This window comes from Stegostoma tigrinum, chromosome 3 (genome assembly GCF_030684315.1).
Source record: "Stegostoma tigrinum isolate sSteTig4 chromosome 3, sSteTig4.hap1, whole genome shotgun sequence".
Lineage (NCBI taxonomy): Eukaryota > Metazoa > Chordata > Chondrichthyes > Orectolobiformes > Stegostomatidae > Stegostoma > Stegostoma tigrinum.
Genome location: NC_081356.1, coordinates 75,167,623 through 75,192,916, shown reverse-complemented (window position 1 = coordinate 75,192,916; position 25,294 = coordinate 75,167,623). Strand labels below are relative to the sequence as shown.

Below are 25,294 nucleotides of genomic sequence, written 5' to 3'. Positions count from 1 at the left end.
CTATGAGTCAAGTGCAAATTGACATAGATCATATCAGATTAAAGAGACACATGCATGGCTCAAAGTGACTCAGAATTAAAGTGATGTGGGAGAAGTGGATTTGGAGGCACTAGCAACAGCACGGAGGAAAGTGGGATCTATACTGATAAAACAGCCTCTGTCTTAATCATGCATGGGTAAGAATTCTTGCCAGCCTTATAATTAAGGAAGTAGAGAGGATTTTAACTGAATAGTGGGGAAAGGAGTCAAATTTGGAAAGATGCGATAAGTCAAAGATTGTGTCCAGAATCGTGCCCAGAATCATGCCCAGCTCATCACTGTCCTTTGGGGAAGGAAATCTGACAGCCTTATCTGATTTGACTGATATGTGCTGCCAGAGCAATATGTTTGATGCTTGCCTCTGAAAATAGCCTACCAAGCCATTCAGTTCAAGGATAATTTGATAAGATATGCAGACATCTATGCAGATATGTCATGAAAAAATAAAAATAAAGCAGAGTTGACGACAAAGGATTGGATGAGCTCAATTGTGGTGTCCTGAGCAGTACCCACTGACAATGAGTACTTGTTGACTGCAATCAGTATCCATGGAACTGTTGGAAATTACAGTCTGCTTTAAAACCCTTTCTTGCAGTGTTTTCTAATGTGTTCTGAGCAGATACTTTATAAATATTTTATAAAACCTCTACAACAGCAACTATCTACTTTTTCCAACAGAATGAATTCTAACAAACAAAAGGCAACCTAAAGATAAAGGTTTAAAAACCTCCAGACACCAAAGCCCAATTGCCCAGGTTTTGAGGAAAAATAGAAGAGTCTGTTCTCACAATATTGTAGCTGACCTCAAACTGTGATTGGGCGAGGAGACAATAGTTATTCTGACATCATGAGTAATTGTCCCATGTCCACTGACTAGACGGGCTCAAATGGATGATTCACACAGGGTGGAGAAATATGGTATCACCAAGTGCTTGGAGTTGGGGAGGGCAATAACATCAGATGGCAGTGCTTGTCAGGCAGCTATCTTCTTCAGACAACAGATGGACCACAGAGGTGGAAGAACACTCAGGGAAGAATTACTTAACACTAGCCAAATGCTGCTTTAACAACATTAATGCGATTGTCACACAGTGTGTTAGCTCTCTGTATGTCTTCTGATATCATCCTCAATTGTCATGAGTCATATACTTTTGCATGCACATGTTTATTGTCCTTTCTACGGAGAAACACACATCTGCTGGCTTTCTGGACTGTTGTAAACTCAGAAATATAAACATTCCAGCCATTAACACTATTGGGGTTCTCCCACACACATGAAACAGTCACATGTTTTCTTTGAACTAATTTAGATCACTGTTTCAAATGATTGCCTTTCCTGTGTAAAACTGACTCACATCCCATCTGCCTCTATTTTTAAATCTTAATCCCAGAACGTACAATATATTGTTCACCTTACATTAGTCATCTGGATTGTTCAAAAGAAAAAGGATCTGTTCAGGCTGCTGTGAAGTAAATTGCCTTGTATTGTAAACAGTCTTTCGGAGCAGACTGAAGACGTACATAAAAAAATTGTAAATATATAAAACATTTAAATATCATGCCACACAATTAGACAATGTCAGATTCCACAGTCAAAAGATTCCAGTGTTTCAAAGTTTTCTTCATATAACAAATGTCAAAACTCAAAGCTATGATAAGCTTCTGCAATGATAACCCCTTTCAGCAGGGTGGTGTTGTATTCAAGGGTTCAGATTCTGATCATGATGTAAAGCAGTTCACCACAGCACCACCATGTGAATGTAGTGGACCAGTACAACAGAACAGAACCACAGTACTGAAGTTTCTGACTGAGACACCATACTCAGCGAATAGAATTCAGTGTGCAAATTAAAATGGAGATATTTTAGATTCTTTCTAAAAGGCTATTGAACACAAAAATTTATATCTTTTTAATTTTTGTTTTGAAGATGGATCACTTCAGCACATGAGTGCTCAATATTAATGTCGTATTTTTAAAGCTGAATCTGGAGAATTGTGTGCTCATGTTTCAGTGAAAAACCACATTGTCAAAGACAAAAAGAAACAAATACAAGCTATCAACCCAGATTTCAGTCAGGGATCTGACTTGTCCAGTAATAACATCAGCTGGGATCACAGCAGTGTGAAGAACTCAGATATTCAGTGGTCTACTTTGCTACTGAAATTGAGAAATTTTTATCATTGTTCTGAGATGGAATGTGTGTTTCAACCTCAGGCTTGAATTCGTTGAGACTGAATCATTTATTTTGCTACTAAGGGATCATGTGCAATTTGCTTCAGAATAAAAATGTTATGTGTGAATAGAAGTTTGTGGTTGTAAGATGAGGAAAGAGATGAGGTGATGAGAATACAAAAGTGATGCTTTAAATCTGAAATGAAAACCAGAAAGCTCAGGGTCATGTTTATGGTCGGAAATAGGGCATTAGGAGAAGTGCTACTCGGTGCTTTAGGCCTGCTGCACTATTCAAGAGGATCATGGCTGGTCTGTTTGCAGTATGAGCTCCGCTGTCTCACCTGCCCCACATAATTCTGGGCTCCCGAGATTTGAAACATAGATCAGTCTTGCCTTGGATAAATTCAATGACCTAGCGTCTAGTGTTTTCTGGGGAAAAAGATTACACTGAGAAATTATTCTCTTAATTTTGGTCACAAAAGGGAGACTTAAATTCTTGAACTCTGTCCTTGCATTCTGGTCTCTTCCAGAAGAGGTAATGTCCTCACAGCATCTACACCACAAAGGACTCGCAGGATCACGGACATTTCAAATAAGATCACCTCTCATTCTTCTAAATTAAGCAGAACCTCAAACAGCATAAAATCCACATTATTACCAGTCAATGCAAATTGGCATATGTCGTATCAGATCAGAGACAAATGCAGCGATCAAAGATTGGTTCGAGAGAAGGTGGTTTGGGGGGCATTGATTCCCCCAGTAGCAACACTGGTTCCCCACAAAACTACCCCTCTCATACCTGTCTCTCTCTCTATTGGTTACCAGAACATAATTATTCATTTCTATTTGTACTCTCAGTTCAATTTTATTTGTTTTGAATGGTATTTGCATTCAGATACAGGGTCTTTCATATTATATTATGTCTTTGTTTTATTTATTGGTTCTCTTAGATCCGTACTCTTTATTCTTTTCTGTTACAGTCTGCTCAGTTTTCCGTGCTAACATGTTTGTCTTTGGTCTTGATTCAACTCTTTGATTTGGCACATCTTCCTAAAGTTGATTCCTTGTCCTCGGTGATCGTAGGAATTGCAGATGCTGGAAAATCCGAAATAACAAGGTGTAGAGCTGGATGAACACAGCAGGCCAAGCAGCATCAGAGGAGCAGAAAGGCAGATGTTTCGGGCCTTCTGAAGAAGGGTCTAGGCCCGAAATGTCAGCCTTTCTGCTCCTCTGATGCTGCTTGGTCTGCTGTGTTCATCCAGCTCTACACCTTAATTCCTTATCCTCAGTGTTCTGTTTAAAATCTTGTCTACTTCCTTAATTATGAATCCGGCAAGAATACTGGCCCCAGCATGGGACAAGACTGGTGGGAAAGAAGTAGGTTTGTGGGCATTGATGCCGCTACTGGGGAATCAGCATTCCATTTCATTTTATCAATGGCTGTGCAGGCTTCCGAGGCACACGAGCAAAGCAATTCAATGATCAGCATGTTGACACAGAATACTGGAATGGTGGCACAAACTTTGGTTAGACCGCACTTGGAATACTGCGTCCAGTTCTGGTTGCCCTATTATAGGAAAGATGTGGATGCTTTGGAGAGGGTTCAGAGGAGGTTTACCAGGATGCTGCCTGGACTGGAGGGCTTATCTTATGAAGAGAGGTTGACCGAGCTCGGTCTCTTTTCATTGGAGAAAAGGAGAAGGAGAGGGGACCTAATTGAGGTATACAAGATAATGAGAGGCATAGATAGAGTTGATAGCCAGAGACTATTTCCCAGGGCAGAAATGGCTAACACGAGGGGTCATAGTTTTAAGCTGGTTGGAGGAAAGTATAGAGGGGATGTCAGAGGCGGGTTCTTTACACAGAGAGTTGTGAGAGCATGGAATGCGTTGCCAGCAGCAGTTGTGGAAGCAAGGTCATTGGGAACATTTAAGAGACTGCTGGACATGCATATGGTCACAGAAATTTGAGGGTGCATACATGAGGATCAATGGTCGGCACAACATTGTGGGCTGAAGGGCCTGTTCTGTGCTGTACTGTTCTATGTTCTATGTTCTAAACGTGCAGCTACTCAATTTATAGGGTCATTGCTGTACTAATGCGGTGGTGTCTACCTGAAACATGCCGGGGCCAATATTCTTGCCAACCAGGAGAAAATAGAAAAGATTTTAAATAGAACAGTGAGGGCAAGGGATCAACTACGGGAAGATGTGGCAAATCAGAGTCAAATCAAGACCAAAGACAAATGTGTTAATATGGAAAATGATAACCAGACCATAACAGGAAGGAATAAAGAGGAAGAATCTAAGAGTGAACCAACAAATAAAAGTAGAATTTACAAAGAGAGTAAAAGCATAATATAAAATGCAGGTAACATTCCAAACAAAAAATAACAGAGTGCAAATAGAAATGAATAAGCCATTAGAGAGGCAGAGCTGTGGGATAACAAGGATTGGTATCTGAATCTTGAAAGGTGCAGGTCATTTAGGAATGACAGGAAACTAGCAAAAGGTGGCAGGTGGTTCTGTTAGTTAATGATAGTAGTGATATGGAAGGGTGATCTTGGTTTTGGAATGTTAAGCATGGAAATAAGTTAAGTAGAAATGAGAAATGATAAAGGCAGGAAGTCATTTATGGAGTGGTGTACATGCTCCCCTTTAGTATCTCTATAGTAAGGTGGAACTTAAAGGAATAATTAGAGTGAAAGATATGGTGATAATTACATGAGATTTTAATTACACCGTGACTGGAAATGTCAGATAGACAAAAATAGCCTAGGAGTTCACAGGATATTTTTAAGGATAGTTTCTTAAAACAGTTCTGGGGCTAACCAGAGAGCAGGCTATATTAGACCTGGTGTTGTTAATGAGATAGATATGTAAAATGAAGGGCAATTGAATTAAACAGGTATTGATACTGTTTGATTTATTATTGTCACATGTACCGAGATACAGTGAAAATTATTGTTTCGAGTGCTACCAAACAGAAGTACATTAGGGTAATCAAATGGAATGCAGAACATAGCTTTACAGCTACAGAGAAGGTGCAAAGAAAGATCAACTCTCATACATAGATAATGGGAACTGCAGATGCTGGAGAATTCCAAGATAATAAAACGTGAGGCTGGATGAACACAGCAGGCCAAGCAGCATCTCAGGAGCACTCTGATGAAGGGTCTAGGCCCGAAACATCAGCTTTGGTGCTCCTGAGATGCTGCTTGGCCTGCTGTGTTCATCCAGCCTCACATTTTATTATCTCAACTCTCATACATAACAGGTTCATTCATAAGTCTGACTACAACAGGGAAGAAGCTGATCTTAAAATGTGTTAGTACGTGTTTTCAAACTTTTGTATCTTCTACCTGATGGAAGAAGGTGGAAGACAGTGTAAACAGGGTGGGAGGGGTCTTTAATTAAGCTGTCTGTTTCCCATGGCAGTGGGAAGTGTAGATCGAGTCAATGGAAGGAAGGCTGTTTGTTGTGATTACAACTCTGTAATTTCTTACAGCATTGAGCTCAGGAGTTGCAACAGAACATTGTGATGATGTATCCAGATAGGATGCTTTCTATAATAATTGGTAACAATCATTCCAGACATGCCAAGTTTCCCATGCCTTTTGAGGAAGTAGACATATTGCTGTGCTTGCTTGAATACTGTATCAATGTGGATGGATGAGGATAGATCATTGGTGATATATACTCTGAGGAACTCTGAGGAACTTGTAGCTCTCGACCATCTTCACCTCAGCACCATTGATACGGGCAGGGGCATGTCCTCCACTTTGCTTGCTGAAGTTGATGGCTAGCTCCTTTATTTTGCTGATATTGAGAGAGAGAGAGAGAGATTGTTGTCTTTACACCACGCCACTAAGCTGTCTCTTCCTTGTAAGCTAGATAATAAAATGTGAGGCTGGATGAACACAGCAGGCCCAGCAGCATCTCGGGAGCACAAAAGCTGACGTTTCGGGCCTAGACCCTTCATCAGAGAGGGGGATGGGGTGAGGGTTCTGGAATAAATAGGGAGAGAGGGGGAGGCGGACTGAAGATGGAGAGAAAAGAAGATTGGTGGAGAGGAGAGTATAGGTGGGGAGGTAGGGAGGGGATAGGTCAGTCCAGGGAAGACGGACAGGTCAAGGAGGTGGGATGAGGTTAGTAGGTAGGAGATGGAGGTGCGGCTTGGGGTGGGAGGAAGGGATGGGTGAGAGGAAGAACAGGCTTGGGGGACCGCTTTGCAGAACACCTCCGCTCGGTTCGCAATAAACGACTGCACCTCCCAGTCGCAAACCTTTTCCACTCCCCCTCCCATTCTTTAGATGACATGTCCATCACGGGCCTCCTGCAGTGCCACAATGATGCCACCAGAAGGTTCCAGGAACAGCAACTCATATTCCGCTTGGGAACCCTGCAGCCCAATGGTATCAATGTGGACTTCACCAGCTTCAAAATCTCCCCTTCCCCCACTGCATCCCTAAACCAGCCCAGTTCGTCCCCTCCCCCCACTGCACCACACAACCAGCCCAGCTCTTCCCCTCCACCCACTGCATCCCAAAACCAGTCCAACCTGTCTCTGTCTCCCTAACCTGTTCTTCCTCTCACCCATCCCTTCCTCCCACCCCAAGCCGCACCTCCATCTCCTACCTACTAACCTCATCCCACCTCCTTGACCTGTCCGTCTTCCCTGGACTGACCTATCCCCTCCCTACCTCCCCACCTATACTCTCTCCACCTATCTTCTTTTCTCTCCATCTTCGGTCCGCCTCCCCCTCTCTCCCTATTTATTCCAGAACCCTCACCCCATCCCCCTCTCTGATGAAGGGTCTAGGCCCGAAACGTCAGCTTTTGTGCTCCCGAGATGCTGCTGGGCCTGCTGTGTTCATCCAGCCTCACATTTTATTATCTTGGATTCTCCAGCATCTGCAGTTCCCATTATCACTGATACAATTTCTTCCTTGTATGCTATCTTGTTGTTGTTTGAGATCCAACCCACTACGGTGGTGTCATTGGCAGATTTATAAATGGCATCTGAGCCGAATGTGGCCGGAGAGTACAAGGAATTGCATCTGTCTTTGTGATAGAGGACACGCAAAATATTCCAAAAGCAGCAACATGTCAGGAAACGGAAGGGAGGGAAGAACTCGGGAAAAATCACAACCACGAGACAAGTGATACTGTGTAAATTGTTGGAGCTGTGGATTGCCAAGTGCCTAGGTCTTCATGGGCTTCATCCTAGAATGTTAAAAGAAGTGGCTGGTAAGACAGTTGATGCATTGGTTTTGTTTTTTTTTCATAACTCTCTTGATTCAGGGACTAGATTGTAACATTGTGAATGAAATTCACTTATTCCAACGAGATAGACAGAAACCTACAAACTACAGGCCAATTAGCTTCACATTGGTCATAGAGAAGATGTTGGATGACATAAGTAAAGAAGTTATAGCAAGGCACTTGGATGAGTTCAATGCAATCAGACAGGGTCAACATAATTTTGTGAAAGGGGAATAATGTTTAACCAATCTAGTGTAGATCTTTGAGAGGGTAACAATTGCTGTGGATAGAGGGGAATTGGTCGGTGTACTGTATTTTAAATTTCTAGAAGGCATTTGATAAGGTACCACATCAAAGGTTACTCCAGAAATTAAAAACTCAGATGTACAAGATCGCATATTGGCTTGAATAGAAAATTAGCTGGCAAACAGAAAGCTGAGCATAGATATAAATAGGCTTTTCACAGGTTGCTAAAATCTAATTTGTGGTGTACCACAGGGTTTGAAGCTGAGACCTCAACTGTTTACAATTTTCATAAATGACAGATAGACAATAAACAGAAAGTAAGTTGTGAAAAGGACAAATGATATTGAAAACTTATATAGGTTACTTGAGTAGGCAAAGATGTGGCATCCAGAAAGCAGATGTGAAAAAAGATTCTTCTTCTTATTAGAGAAAATAGAGCTAGTGGTCACTGTTTAAAAATCAGGAGTCACCCATTTAAAACACATCAGGCATTTTTTTTTCCTTCAGATCTGAGAATCTTTGGAATGTTCCCTGAAAAGATGGTGGAAGAAAAGTCCTTGAATATTTTTAAGACAGGTGTAGATAGATATTTTGAAGCAAGGGATTAAAGGTTATTGGGAGTTGGCAGCAATGCAGAGTAATCAGTCCTTCCAAAATCTTCAATGGTGGAGCAGGATTGAGGGGATAAGAGGCTTAATTATTTGCGAGGTGGTGATGGTGTACTGTCTTATAGTCATAGTGTTATACAGCATGGAAACAGGCCCTTTGGTCCAACTTGTCCATGCCGATCAGATAGCCTAACTTAATCTAGTCCCATTTGTCAGCATTTGGCCCATACCCCTCCAAACCCCTCCTATTCATATATTTATCCAGATGCCTTTTAAATGTTGTAAATATACCAGCCTCCACCACTTCCTAGGGCAGCTATTTCCATACACGAGCCATCCTCTGCGTGAAAAAGTGTGCTTTATGTCCATTTTAAATCTTTCTCCTCTCATCTTAACTGTTGCAATTCACATAGTGTAGGTACACCCACAGTGTTATTTGGAAGGGTATTCCAGGATTTTGAGTCACGCACAGCAAAAGAATGGTGATATTATTCCACTGTAAACCTCCTAGCACGGAATCCATAACATGCTTTGGGATAAATGTGCATTTTCTCCATGAAGTCAAAGTGTGAGATGTGAGTCAGCTGAGTATTTCTCAGCCAGTCGTTAGTGTACATTCCACCTTTAACAAATATTGCTGCTGTTATTTCAAATACAAAATTCACAGGGAAGTTATTAAAGAACGTACATTAGTTCCTGCTGTAATAGATTTAGCTGTGATAATAATGTGCGCCCAAAGTGTAAAACAAGAATCTATCTTGAAGTTGTTGACTTATTTGCTGAGCTGACTTGTTTCATGCAGATGTTTCATCACCATGCGAGGTAATATCATCAGTGATGCCTCCGACGAAGCAATGTTGTTCTACGTCGCTCAGAATTTATACTGTACGGTCCATTATGGTGAGTAGTATCATTTCCGGTTCTGTTCTGTGTGACTTTGTACATGGAGTCCAATTCTATATGCTTGTTGATTGCACTATGGGTTGAGAACCAAGCCTCTAGGAATTCCGTACATGTCTACGTTTGGCTTGGGCTACTATGGTTACATTGTCCCTGTTAAACTGATGGCCTTCATTGTCCGAGTATACTGATATCAGGGAAGGTTTGTCACGTCATTTTGCTGCTAGTTAATGTTTGTGTATTCTGATGGCCAGTGTCCTTCCTGTCTGTCCAATGTAATGTTTGTAGCAGTCTGTGCATGGTATTTTGTAAACTGCATTGTTTCTGTATGTTGTGTGTATGGGGGTCTTTAATCCTTATGAGTGTTTGTCATAGCATGACTGTGGGGTTGTGGGCTTATGTGCTACCATGACTCCTAATGGTCATAGGAATCTTGTCGTCATTTCTAACCTGTTCTTGATGTAGGGCAGTGTGGCCAGTGTGTTAAGGCATACTGTGTTGTCTTGGTGTTGTCTATTTAGTCGGCACTTGCGGATAAAGGCGCATGACCTTCATTATGAACAAACTGGGCTATGTTGAGAAAGCATAGGCACTACTCGCAGATACAAACACCTACTGAGAGGTGGTGGTAGACCCAACACCACAGCCAGGGAATAGGATCACTCAAACACTGAAGAGACTAAAGAATGCAGGACAGATAATCAAGACGGACCACAAGAGAACTAAACCAGAAGCCACAAACACCCCCCACTTCTATGGACTCCCTAAAGTAAACAAACCAGACATCCCCTTCAGACCCACTGTCTCCCTACTGGGCACACCATCACACAAGTTGGCCAAGGGCCTACAACAGACACTGAAACACCTAGTTGACAAATCACTCCATTCCATCCACTCCAGCCAAGAACTCCTCAATACCCTCAAGAACATTAAAAACTAGTGACAACGAGATTGTGGTATCCTTTGATGTCAGAGCATTATTCATGTCAACTGACATCCCGCTAGCCAAAGAAACTGGCCACATTATTCAAGGAAGCAGGAACTCATGTAGGCCGGATAAGGATGGCAGTTCCCTCCCCTGAGGGACATTCGTGAACCAGATGGGTTTTTCCAACAATCAACAATGGATTCACAGTCATCATTTGATTCTTAATTCTAGATATTTATTGAATTCAAGTTCCACCATCTGTTGTGGTGGGACCAAACCCGGATCCCCAGAGCATTATCGGATTTTCTGGACTAACAGTCCAGTGATAATACTGCGAGGCCATTGCCTCCCCTAATCCATACAACCCAAGCTACAAATCTTTGCAAAAACCTTAGAGAATCCATCTCGCCTTCTGGAGCTATGTCATCCAAAGAAACTTAATACAATGCAATTTTAAAAATCCACTTTTTTGTGTCTTGCTCTTCATTTGCACAGCATTTGATTCAAGGAAAATCTACAGCGTTTGACAGAATTTACGGCTTTAAAGTGTCATTCCCTCATTTATTTCTATACATTGACGACGGAGCACTGAGGCCAAAATCCCCCATGACAATCATGAAATGGGAAAGTAACCAGATTATGCTTTGTTTTTGTATGGAACACCAAAACAAGGTGATATGAATATTTTCGAAGATAATTTTGCTGAGAAAAAACAATTTAAATTACTATATTCCAGGAACTATTTGTTTTGTAAATACAGTATGTTATCACACCATCAAGTTAACTTTGAAACATTTCTCTTGTTAAATTGTTCCATAAGATATTTTGAGAGGATTTTTGATTTATGTTTCTTGGACTACTCAAAGCAACTGTTAAAAAAAAAACTGCATACAGGTGGAAATTTGTAAAGGACTCTGATTATTGACACATACAGATAAGGTCCATATCAAAGTCCTGAGGTTAAACAATATTATTTTAAAAAAAAATATTCAGGGCAAAAGTGTACTGTTGGGAAGATATTTCGTGAGGAAGGAATAGTGCAATACTTCAATACTTGAACAATAATACTTCAGTCTTTAATTTTATATTCCTTACAACTCACTGAGAGAAAATTATAAATGTGCAATATACCCCCCCATTAAGGTTTATATATCCTTTCCAAGATACAATGCCCACAACTCAATACAATACTCCAAAGGTGGTCTTACCAAGGTGTCTGAAACTGAAGCTCCAATTCCACACAAAAAAATTCATTCACAACATTCTGAAGTAATTGTAGTGTGACACTTCAGAGTGCAAAGTTATGTACAGTATTCTATCCAGATTGTTTACTCTATGTAATGCCACGAAACAATGACAAATTTGAAGGTGGTTTTCCAAAATTTTATGGATACAGTGTTTTTGATAATATAACATCCTACCCTTTATAAGATAATTCCGATGAAATAAAGAAGTCTTCATTTTTCTTTTTACTGATAACTAGTTACTACTAATGTGTGCAAGTCGTCACACAAATTAATTTGTTTATCCAAAGTTTCTGGCTTCTCCTCATTTTGAAAATATCTAATTTATTTTTCCTAGAATTCAAAGTGAATGACCTTAGGCATAGAGTTGTGGAGCCATACAGCACGGAAACAGACCCTTCGGTCCAACCAGTCCAGGCTGACCATAATCCCAATTAAATTAGCCCACCTGCTGGTGCTAGGCCCATATCCCTCCCATCATAGGCCTATCCGAAAGTCTTTTAAACTTTGTGACAGTACCCACATCCACCATTTCCTCTGGAAGTTCATTCCACACACAAATCACTCCATGTAAAAAAAGTTGCTCCTCATACCTTTTTTAAAATCTTTCTGCTCGCACCTTAAAAATATGCCCCCCGGCTTGAAATCCCTTGCCCGAGGGAAAAGACACCTACCATTCACCTTATCTATACTCTCATGATTTTATAAACTTCCATAAGTTCACCGCTCTACTTCCTGTGCTCCAATGAAAAAAGTCCAAGCCTATCCAGCCTCTCGTTCTAACTCAGACCCTCCATTCCTGGCATCATCCTGGTAAATCTTTTCCGAGCCAGCTCCAGCTTGATAATATCCATCCTACAACACGGGGACCAGACTGGACACAGTACTCCAGAAGAAGCCCTATCGACACCCTCATCATCATCAGGCAGATTCTTCGCTTGCGAAGATCAGTTGGGAAGAGATTCGTCTGTGATTTCATTTGCACAACCGTTGGTGGCTGTAGAGTCCTATTCTGGACCTGCAGATCCTAGGGCAATGAGGGCAGGGGAATGCTCCGGACAGCGGGGCTTGAGATGAGTGCTCCTTCCTGCGTTTCCGTCTGTCCTCTGCTGCTGCTCTCCTCGAACATTCGAACTGCTCCATTGCCGTCATAGTTTTCTTCCGCCATGCGTCCCTGTCAGAGGCCAGCTTTCGCCAATCCATTGAGGCGATGCCGGCCTGAGACAGCTGTTGCTTCAGTTGGTCCTTGTAGCGCTTGTGCGGGGCACCGCGGTTTCTTTTGCCGTCAACAGAGTTCCCCGAAGAACACTGTCTTGGGTATTCTGGTGTTGTCCATTCGCAATACGTGACCCGACCATCAAAGTTGCTTCAGGAGAAGGGTCGCTTCGATGCTGAGGAGCCAGGCCTTTTCCAGCACTTCATTGTTAGAGACACCGTGATGCCTGATATAGAGCGCAGGCAACGTCGGTGGAATCGTTCCAGCAGCTGCATCTGTTTCCGATACAGAACCCAGGCTTCGGAGCCGTAGAGCAGTGTGGTGACGACCATGGCCTTGTAAACCTGGATTTTTGTCGACATGCTTAGAGTGGTTTCCCCATACACGCTTCCACAGTCGCCTGAAGGCGCTACTTGCTTTCGAAAGGCAATTGTCGACGTCTCCTGTGATTGTAGCATTGTTGGAGATTATGCTTCCCAGGTACGTGAAACGTTCGACCGTGTTGAGGGGGTGGCCGTCGATCGAGATTCGAGGTGGATTGTATGTGCCGCGCAGTGGCTTCTGGTACAGGATCTCCGTCTTCTTCAGACTGATCGTTAGCCCGAAAGCCTTCGCAGCTTCGGAGAGGCGTGTCACTGCAGTCTGTAGCGCATCTTCTGTGTGTGAGAGTAGGGCACAGTTGTCCGCATACAGCGGCTCCATGATGGGCTCCCGTGTTGTCTTTGTGCGAGCGAGGAAGCGGTGCAGATTGAAGACATTGCTGTCCGGGCGGAAGTGAATGTAGATGCTTTCGTGATGCCCTCCTTCGCTTCCTGCAGCATCATGTTGAAGAAGATGGCGAAGAGCGTTGGTGCCAAGACGCAGCCCTGCTTCATGCCGTTGCTGATGGGGAATGGGTGTGATAGGTCACCGTTGTATTTCACCTCCCCGCTCTGACCTTCATGAAGTTGCTGTAGGATGGTTCAGTACTTAGGCGGGCATCCGAGCTTCCCCAGGATTTTCCATAGACCGTCTCGGCTGACAGTATCGAAGGCTTTGGTGAAGTCAATGAATGCCGTGTACAGTCCAACGTTCTGCTCACGGCATTTCTCCTGAAGTTGGCGTAGTGCGAAGATCATGTTGGATGTGCTTCTGTTCGCTCTAAAACCACATTGGCTTTCTGTCAGGTTGTCCTCCACAATGGTGGGAATCAGTCTGTCCAAGAGGATTCTGGAGAGAATCTTCCCGGCCGTAGAAAGCAGAGTGACACCTCTGTAGTTCGAACAGTCCGATTTCTCACCCTTGTTCTTATACAGGGAGACTATCACAGAATCACATAGATCAGCTGGCACCTCACCCTGTTCCCAACAGAGTGTAAATAGGTTGGTGAGTTCGTTCAGGAGCGAAGCTCCTCCTAATTTGTATACTTCTGCGGGGATTCCGTCGATACCGGGGGCTTTGTGGAGTTTCAGCTTAGAGATGGCAGATTGAACCTCATCCAGCGTTGGTGGACGGTCGAGTTCGGATCTGATGTCCTGCTGCGGGATTCTCTCGATGGATGCTGTTTGTACTTGGTGATTGTCCGCGAAGAGGTTCTCGTAGTGTTCTGTCCATTGCTCCATGATGGCTTCTTTGTCAGTAAGCAAACTGGCACCGTCAGCAGAGCGCAAAGGGGCCTGAAGTTGGCCGGTCGGTCCACACATCGTGCGCAGAGACTCATAAAAAGCTCTGGTGTTGCCAGTGTCTGCATACTGCTGTGTTTGTTCTGCCAGTTTTGACCACCAGTCGTTCTGCATCGTCCTGTACAATATCAAATGACATACCAACCCCTATAATCAAAAGTCCAAGCAATTAAGTCGAGCATGCTAAATGCCTTCTTAACCACCCCGCCTACAGATGATGCAAATGTCAAAGAATTATGTATATTCTCATGTTGAACTCCATTAATCACAATTTTTCTCACTCAGAGCGCAATGTTTGTGTAAACTGATTATAAATCTACAAATTAGCACTTACAGACTGGTTATTCACTACAATGCTCCCACTAATCCATCTGTGAGCCAAATCCTACACTCCTTCACCCTATCCAATTCAGAAATTTTGCCAATTCCCTTCACAATGCACCAAGTTAAATCACACTCATGACTCCGGCTACCAATGCTATGGAACATCTTTTTTAAAAAACTTGGCATGTGTAAAAATTGCTTAGTCATTTAACCACAATCAATTAATAGCCATGATTCTGTGTCTATAAATATGGGTACACAGGCAAATCTGTGCTGCTGTTGCATCTCGCTCCAGTTTTACATTCATAGAAAAGTCACAAATTACAACTAAATCTGTAACTTACCAGTGGAAAGTTGAAATGAACAATAACCAAACAACTACAATAAAGATGGGATAAAAGGTACAAAATTAAAAAGCAGCAGTGAGCAAACAACTATCACTGAGGAGGAAATTACAACGTTTTAATTAAAAATTGTTTGAAAATCTCTTTTGCAACCATTGTGGACAGAGAAAAAAATCTGAGGATATTGATAAGGTAATGTTCTTCATTGTCTAGTACACTACCTTGACAATTAAGATCATACTAATTGAAGCTAACCAAAAGATTTAAGATTTTGAGTCAACAACAAAAAAAATCCATGACATAGCTACAACATTCTGATTAAAAATCAGACCAGGAGGAAATATATTTCAAAAGTGCTTTCAACACCTTTTGCTAAGTATGAATAAATAGATTAGTATTATTTCTCTCTCATCCAACGGTTTATTATTAAAATTCTGAATCATGTACTTTACATACTCATTGATCTAATGATCTAATTCCATGTCTACCTCTGCCTTCCTGAACATGACTGGAATTATCTCTAGTTCCATACATCCCACTAAACATTCCACTTCTCAGAACAAAACATGCAAAACAAATAATCATGGCTCAGACATTATACTTTCTGTTGCAGGAGATCATCATGTGTATCACAGTTTAGAATGCTTCTTAACATTTCAGACAATAGACTCATGCATATTAGTATACAGTCAGTCAGCATGGAAACAGATGGTTTCGTCCAACTTGTCCACGCCGACCATGTTCTCAAATGAAACTAGTCCCACCCTGCCTGTGTGTGGTCCATATCCCTCCAAACTTTTCCTATTCATGTATTTATCCAAATGTATTTTAAGCATTGGATGCAGGTACAGTAACACTTATTCCACATACTAACCACTTCATATGTAAAAAGTTTGCCCCTCATCCTTTTTAAACCTTTCGCCTTTCACGTTAAAATATGTCCCCTACTTTTGAACTCCTCCCACCTTAGGGAAAAGACCTTTGCTATTCACATATACTATATTTGAAAATTTCCTAGAAACTGAAAATATTCTTTAACTGTTCTTATTTACCAGAGTAAATTTTTCAATGGTTAAAAACACAGATTAGGTACCGCACAGATCACTCTTGGTAACAGATCATGTTTATACATGGTATTATCTAACAATGCTCTTGCAAATAGTTTTAGAAATACTGTGAAAAAATATATATCGCACAATATTCTTCTTTGAATGTCTTGGGCAACTTTTTTTTAAATTCATCTCAATCTTCCACTCGAGAATTTCTTTACATCCAAATATTTCAGTTACTGGTTTTCGCTGTATTCACTTTAAATAACATGCACACATTTTTTGCCTGACCTATTTGCATGCTGCACCAATGTCCAGGCAGGAAGGCAATGGAAAGGGTACAATTCTATCATGTGTAACAGAAAAGGTACAATGCCTGCAGAACCAGAAGTACTTTGGGGTATATATGCACATATCGCTCAACAGGACAGGACAGGTTTTTGAAAGGAGTTAACACTTAATAAAACCAATTGTACAGGAGCAAGGATATTATACTGGCCACCTACTAAACAGTGGTTGGGCCTCAACGGGAATAATACATTCAATTCTGGGCAATGCATATCAGGAAGTAAAGGCAGTGGGCGGCTTACAGGATTGAGATACATTATTTTCATATATAAATTGATGAATCAGGGCCTGGTACCTTCAGAGAAAGTTAAGAGATTTGATAGAGGTTCAAAATCATGTGCTGTCTGGACAGTGTACGAAGAAAAATCCAGAAATTATTGTTGGGCCACAGCTGGAGTACTGTGCAGAGGAGATTCACCAAGATGTTGCCTGGGCTTAAATATTTCAAGAATACAGGCCAGATAGGCTGGGATTGTTTTTCTAACAACACAGAAGGTTGAGGGGATGCCTGACTGAATCCATGATATGGGGCATATATAGGGTATAGAGGAAAATAACCTTTCCCTTAGTAGAGGGGTCAATAATCCTGGGCGGCATAGTCAAGGGGAGAAACAGCAAGTTTAGGTGGCGTTTAGGAATTCATTTTTTTCACCCAGAGAGCAATGGGTGTCTGAACTCACTGCCTAAAACGGGTGGTACGGGCCAGAACTCATCGAAACATTTAAGATGAGCATGTGAAGTGCAATAGCATATAAAGCAAAAGGCCAAACATTGCAAACAAGACTAGAGTAGATGGGTGCCTGATAATTTGTGCAGGCATGATGGGCAGAAGGGCCTCTTTCTATCCTGCCTAACTCTATAATTTGACGTAAATTGAACAGCAAAAGAACTTGAGGCGACAGAAGGAAAAATATTTTATGCAGTGCTTTGGATCTGCTTGAGAGTTTGGTGGTGGCAGGCACAATTATGTCTTCCAAAAGATAAGTAGCCAATTATCAGAAGAGATATGTTGCAAGGCTTATGTGGAAAATGGAACAGGTCTAGTAACTCTGGCAGCGAGGTCACATGAACATGACGGATCATATGGCCGCCACTACTGTAACTATTTGCACGAATTATTTCATGAGACAAAGTACCGATGTCAAGGTGTTTCCAAACGTGAGAACTGCAACAGGACATTCCCAATCCATGAGCGTCTCTCGGTTTCCATGGCGACCGATGATTTAAGGACATGGGCAATAAGCTGCCGTCCCCTTTCAGTCAAAACTAGCGAGACCCACAAAGATTACCCGGTACCGAGCGATTAGTAATGATTTAAAATTTCAAAGTTATTTAAATACTTGATTACGATAGCATTTATAGGGGCTTGAGACATACATGTTTCAATGCAAAGAAACACTGCTGTTAGTTTGGTTGAGGGGATGCAGGATGTTCCGCCCTGTGACACTCAGCTCCTGACTCGGGCTCACCGAGGCCCCGCTCCTACTGCCCCAACATCACTTTCAGTACCTGCAGCGGGAGCATGTCGGCCTCTTCCCCGCCATCTCCACCGGCAACTCTGACAGTTCCTGCAAGACGTTTAGTTCTTCATCGGCGCAGCTTACACCGGACCTCCCACCTTGCGAGTCTCCAGCTGCCTCCCGTACCACCCTGTCGGCTTCCATGTTGCACACGAGCGAGGTGGAAGTCAGGGCGCGTCCCCAGGCCAGGCACCGCACAGGGCAGAGAGTACCGGCAGAGGGAGCAGCGGGCGTACGGTGCCATCGTCCCCATCAGAGGGCGCACCAACACTGTTCCCCAGTACACAATGGACACGGCTTGGAGGGAGGCCATTCAGCCCGTCCTGTCTGTGCTGCGGCGATGAAGGAGCAAGTCACATCTTGGTACACACCCCAACTCAAGTCTTCCCCTTTCAGATAAAATCGGATTCTCTTTTGAAGGCCTTTATTATTCAGAAAGTATATTCCAGAGCCTGGTCACTGGTTGCATGATGATGTTAGTACCACAACTGTTAACAATTATCCTAAATCTGTGCCTTCCGGTTCCTGATCAATCCACCGACTGGTCTCACAATTAATCTGTCAACTACCCTGTGACTTTACATGGATGTATCAAATCTCCTCTCGATCTTTCTCAAAGGAAAACAGTCCTAACTCCGCAACTTATCAATGTAACCGAATTTCTTTATCTATGAAAACATTTTTGTGAATCTTCCCAAAACGTGATGGTAGAAGTGGATGCAATGTTCCAGTTGAGGAATTCTATCCAAGTTTAACAATAATGTCTTGCTTTTTATTTTAATGCCTCTACCAATAAAGCCTATGCTGCTGTATGTTTTGTAACCATTCTCACAACCTGTTCTGAAACCTCAATGATTTGTGCACATACACACTGATACTTCTGATCATGTACCTCCGTGAGAATTGCTTCTCAGGATACATTTCACGAAAATGAATTCCTCCAAATTTTCTGCATTAAATCTCATCTGTTATTCATCTACTCATTCCACCAAGCTTCTATATCGTTTTGAAATTCTGCACCATCTTCTTCATATTCACAACACTTCCAAGTTTTGTATTGTATGCAAATTTTGGAACTGCTCTGTCGGTCAAGTAGGGTCTGGGTTATAATAGGCTGGGGCTAGAGCATATGCGGTTGAGAGGTGGACCTTATAAAGGTTTCTCAAATCATGAGGGGCATGAATAACAAAGGTATTTTCCCTAAAGTGAGAGAGTTCAAAACTAGGGGACATATTTTAACATGAGAAGAGAAAGAATTAAAAAGGACATGAGGGGAAACCTTTTTACACAGCAAGTGGTTAGTGTGTGGAATGAACTGCGCTGCCGGAGAAAGTGGTAGTTACAGTTAAAATGTTTGAAAGACATTTGGATAAATACGTGAACAGGAAAAGTTTGGAGGGATGTGAGCCACATGCAAGCAGGTGGGACTATTTTCACTTGGGAATATGGTTGCTGTGGACCAGTTGGATCAAACGGTTTGTTTCCATGCTGTATGATTGAGTTTATTTGGTCATTTATTGCAGTGAACGAGCAAAAGCCAACACAAATTTGTGATGACATTGGAGATTAATGGGTAAATTGAATTGAGATACAGATCTAAATAAATTTGAAACAGGTTCAAGAGTTGAATGACCTGCTCATGTTCCTATGTTCCGACTAATGATATTTGAGCAGGGCAGGATACATGTGGCCGAGTTTCAGAGCAATTGAACGTTGAAAATACACAGTAACTTGTCAGTATTCATATAGAAAAGCATTAATAATGTTTGGGAGTAAGGTTGTTTCTCTGCACATTTGCTGACATATTTTCATCATTTTCATTTTTTTAAAATTTTAGCTACAGTTTTTCCTCAAGCTAACACTGCAAAAGTTCAACTTGTGCAAAACTCTGTCGCATGCCTCCTGTCCTGATCAAAAATCATTTGTAAGAATATGGAAACAAAGTTATGTCATTCAGCACCATGAGCCTGTTCACCATTTAAATTATTCTGATCTCAATTTATTTAACCTTTCATCTTTGTTATTCTCACTAATTTATATCTTCATTTTTCAAGTGCATTAATTTTGCATTTGCATTCATGAATTCTACCCTATGTTTGCAACCTTCAATAACCTTAACTTCCCCTATATTCTCTCCAATACAGCGCTGCATTGTTCTGATTAGCATTTTACTTTCTCCTCCCTTTGTCTCAATAATATTATCAGAGCTGACGGTTGTATGGCTCCCAATTTCTGTATTTCCCTTTGTAAACTTCTAAATCTTTAATGCCTTCTTTCAAAATTGTCTTTGACCAAGCCTCCAGTCACATGACGTCTTGCTACCTTTCTGGCTTGACACCTATTTTCCATACACAAAGCCAAGAAACACTCTGGAACATTCTTTGTATTAATCATGCCCTATAAATGTGAGTTGTTGAAGTACCAATTATGAATTCCACACAGTATACTCCATTGTATCAAAAGGATCAAATTAGTTAACAAATTAGGTTGCAAATGGCACGTAAATATTCTAACAAAGTTCAACTTTGACACTCTCGCACTTGACTTCATTGGGTGAATTTTGGATTTAGGCAAGCTATCAGCCACCATAGGGTTCTGAAACTGCTTCCAATTTACAAATTCAAATGAAGCTTAGAATCAAGCTTTTCTGGCATATGCTTTGAACTAAATATATTTAAATATTTGTTAAAAACATGTAAATAATTTCACCCCAAGCTTCCATTTGCCTTCGAAATTATTCGTCTTTAAAAGATCAGCACTTTCGGAAAAGGCAGAGATCTGTGAAATTTGAGATAAAACTGGATGGCACTGCGGAAATACTGGTTACAAAAACATATAAATCATTGTTAGACAGGTTCAAATACATGCCCATCTGAGACGCAACTTCAAGTTAAGCTATAAAAATAGAAATTGCTGGAAAAGCTCAGCAGGTCTGGTAGCATCTGTGAAGAAAAATAAGAGTAAATGTTTTGGGTCTGGTGATCCTTCCTCAGAACACTTCAATCTGAGCTGCCTCTTTCCACTCCTGAATGACCGCTCCACTGAGCTTTACTCATTAGCTGGAAGAGGCCCTGAGATGGAGACTGAGAGGTCCAGGAAGGTGAGGGATGTGCTGGAGATGGCCCAGGTGAACTGAAGGTTGGGGTGGAAGGTGTTGGTGAAGTGGATGAACTGTTCGAGCTCCTCTGGGGAGCAAGAGGCGGTGCCGATACAGTCATCAATGTACCGGAGGAAGGGGTGGGGTTTGGGGCCTGTGTAGGTGCGGAAGAGGGCTTGTACCAGCTCCCAGCTTGTAACTGATGTCCATTTCAAGCCCACCGACTCCCACAGCTACCTAGAATACACCTCCTCCCACCCACCCTCCTGCAAAAATTCCATCCACTATTCCCAATTCCTGCGCCTCCGCCGCATCTGCTCCCACGATAAGACATTCCACTCCCGCACATCCCAGATGTCCAAGTTCTTCAAGGACCGCAACTTTCCCCCCACAGTGATCGAGAACGCCCTTGACCGCGTCTCCTGTATTTCCCGCAACACATCCCTCACACCCCGCCCCCGCCACAACCACCCAAAGAGGATCCCCCTTGTTCTCACACACCACCCCACCAACCTCCGGATACAATGCATCATCCTCCGACACTTCCGCCATCTACAATCTGACCCCACCACCCAAGACATTTTTCCATCCCCACCCCTGTCTGCTTTCCGGAGAGACCACTCTCTCTGTGACTCCCTTGTTCGCTCCACACTGCCCTCCAAACCCACCACACCTGGCACCTTCCCCTGCAACCGCAGGAAATGCTACACTTGCCCCCACACCTTCTCCCTCACCCCTATCCCAGGCCCCAAGATGACATTCCACATTAAGCAGAGGTTCACCTGCACATCTGCCAATGTGGTATACTGCATCCACTGTACCCGGTGTGGCTTCCTCTACATTGGGGAAACCAAGTGGAGGCTTGGGGACCGCTTTGCAGAACACCTCCGCTCAGTTCACAACAAACAACTGCACCTTCCAGTCTTTAGATGACATGTTCATCATGGGCCTCCTGCAGTGCCACTATGATGCCACACTAAGGTTGCAGGAACAGCAACTCATATTCCGCCTGGGAACCCTGCAGCCCAATGGTATCAATGTGGACTTCACCAGTTTCAAAATCTCCCCTTCCCCCATCACATCCCAAAACCAGCCCAGTTCGTCCCCTCCCCCCACTGCACCACACAACCAGCCCAGCTCTTCCCCTCCACCCACTGCGTCCCAAAACCAGTCCAACCTGTCTCTGCCTCCCTAACCTGTTCTTCCTCTCACCCATCCCTTCCTCCCACCCGAAGCCACACCCCCATCTACCTACTAACCTCATCCCACCTCCTTGACCTGTCCGTCTTCCCTGGACTGACCTATCCCCTCCCTACCTCCCCACCTATACTCTCCTCTCCACCTATCTTGTTTTCTCTCCATCTTTGGTCCGTCTCCCCCTCTCTCCCTATTTATTCCAGAACCCTCACCCCATCCCCCTCTCTGATGAAGGGTCTAGGCCCGAAACGTCAGCTTTTGTGCTCCTGAGATGCTGCTTGGCCTGCTGTGTTCATCCAGCCTCACATTTTATTATCTTTACTCATTAGCTACCTTGTTTACACGTTAGCTTGAACTGCCAACCTTTTATATGCCTACTCCAATTCCAGCAATTGATTTTTGGCCTCAAGCAACAGCCTGCGTATATCTCCACCTGCTTGTCTTACCCCTCCCTCTTGACAATTCATCCATTCTCTCTGTCTCTCTCTCTCTCTCTCTCTGGAGAATCTTCAGGCCGTTTCATGCATTCCCTTATGCATCTCACCCAAATATTACCTTTTAATAATAATTCAGCCCTTCCTAATTTTCTCTTGGCATCAAATACAATCTATTCTTAACATGCAATGGGCCACATGCCTTCTCAAAAGCAGGAGTGACATTAAAGTAATGACGTTATAATCATCTACACCATTCCATATATCTTACAGCATTCTCTGTACGCAGAACAGATTGTCATATATAAAGTAACATGAAAATATTGCACAAGCTTGCATTTTGCAATATGGTAGAAGTGACTGAATTTCCAAAAGAGTCTCAGTTTGCAATTCTATGGAGTTCTGAGTAGACCTAGTCAGACTGAGACAAAGAATTTAACAAAATTATTTAATCAAATATAGAGACACCAAATCAAACATAAGATTATAAGACATGGGAGCAGAAGTAGGCATTTGACCAAATGCGTCTGCTCCAACATTCAACAAGATCACGGCTGATTTGATAACCCTCATTTCAATTTTCCTACCTTATCCTCATAATCCCTGATTTGCTTACAGATTAAAATCTTTCCATCTCAGTACTGAATATTCTAGATGATCACGCCTCTATAGCGCGCTTCACAGATTTCATGACCCTTTAAGAGGAAGAAAAATTCTCAGGTGCGTTAAGCCCTCTGGTCCTAGACTCTCCTCTGTCAAGACCCCTTTGAATCTTGTATGTTTCAACAAGATCACCTCCCCAATCTTAAGTCCAATAAATACAAGCTAGTCAATGTCTCATAAGAGAATTCCTCAATACCCAGAATCAACCTAATGAACCACTGTTGAACTGCCTCCAATGCCAGTATATATTTCCACAAATAAATGAACCAAAACTGTTTTCAGCATTCCAGTTGTAGTCTGACTTGTGCCTTGTGTAGTTCCAGCAAGACATCCCAAATTTATATTCCATTCCTTTTGAAGTAAAGGACAACATACCATTAGTATTTCCAAATACAGCAAACTATTTTGAGTAGCATTTAAGCATTCATGATAAACTGGCTAAAATTATATTCCTGAAATATCCAAGGTTGACTGTTTTATTAAGGCATTGTATGGTGGCTCAGTAGTTAGCACTCCTGCCTGCCTGTACGAGGAACTTGGGTTTGATTCCCGCCTCAAATGTCTGGAGATTGGGGGTGGGGGGGTTTGCACATTCTCCCTGTGTCTGCATAGATATGCTCCAGTTTCCTCCCACAATCTAAAGATGTGCACATTAGGTGGATTGACCATGCTAAGTTGCCTAAAGTGTTCAGGGATGCACAGCCTAGATGGGTTAGCTATGAGAAATGTAGGGGTAGGGGTCGGTGTAGGGGTGAGATGTTCTTCAGAAGGTTAGTGTGGACTTGACAGACCAAATGGCTTACTTCCAAACTGTAGGGGTTTTTGAATATTATCACAATCTCCAAATAGTCAGTTGAGGGTGCAAATGAGAAAACTCTCTGCCAGTAAGTTTTATTTAATGTATTATTGAAGTGATTTATGATGTATGTTTCTATTAATTAATGTGTGTTTCTATTATTTGATTATGCGGACCACTTCATCAACTGGAATTTATGATCAACTGCTACACTTGGTCTCATAAAATGTTTGGTGTATCTGCTGAACTTGGAAGGTAGCATTTTGTGATTTATGGATCTAAGAACAAGTGAATCCATCTGTGCTGCAGCCTTCTGCTGTCTTTTTTTCCTTTAAGTAATATCGAGCTCCCCTATTCTTCATGCTAAAGTGCATATACATACATTTTTCCACATTATGTTCCATCTGCCTAGTTTTTGCCTAGCCACTTATATCCCTCTGAAGACTCTTATAGTTATTCTCACTACTTGTATCATGTGCAAACCTGGTGATACTACATTTACTTCTGTCATCGAAGTCATTAATATATAAGTAATTGTGGCTCTCGCACTGATCCCTGTGACAATCCACTAGTTAGACCAGAAGACCATAAGACATAGGAGTGGAAATAAGGCCATTTGGCCCATTAGGGCCACTCTGCCATTTAATCATGGCTGATGGACATTTCAACTCCACTAACCCGCACTCTCCCCATAGCCCTTAATTCCTTGCGAGATCAAGAAATTATCAATCTCTGCCTTGAAGACATTTAACGTCCCGGCCTCCACTGCGCTCCGTGGCAATGAATTCCACAGGCCCACCATTCTCTGGCTGAGGAAATGTCTCCTCATTTCCATTCTAAATTTACCCCCTCTAATTCTAAGGCTGTGCCCGCGGGTCCTAGTCTCCCTGGCTAATGGAAACAACTTCCCAACGTCCACCCTTTCTAAGCCAGGCATTATCTTGTATGTTTCTATTAGATCTCCCCTCAACCTTCTAAACTCTAATGAATACAGTCCCAGGATCCTCAGTCGTTCATCATATGTTAGGCCTACCATTCCAGGGATCATCTGTGTGAATCTCTGCTGGACACGCTCCAGTGCCAGCATGTCCTTCCTGAGGTGTGGGGCCCAAAATTAGGCACAGTATTCTAAATGGGGCCTAACTAGTGCTTTATAAAATCTCAAAAGCACATCACTGCTTTTATATTCCAATCCTCTTGAGATAAGTGACAACATTACGTTCACTTTCTTAATCACTCAACC

The 25,294-nt window shown here is 42.4% G+C and overlaps 1 protein-coding gene across 1 annotated transcript in view; it reads right to left on the bottom strand.

Moving 5' to 3' along the window:
• The window catches only part of dtwd2 (DTW domain containing 2), a 119,910-nt gene extending 101,875 nt beyond the window's left edge, over positions 1–18,035 (bottom strand). The window contains exon 1 of the mRNA XM_048528027.2: positions 17,854–18,035. Within this exon, the coding sequence (XP_048383984.1) occupies positions 17,854–18,008 (155 nt within the window). The 5' untranslated portion in view covers positions 18,009–18,035. The remainder of the gene's footprint in view (positions 1–17,853) is intronic.
• Between the last annotated feature and the right edge of the window lie 7,259 nt (positions 18,036–25,294).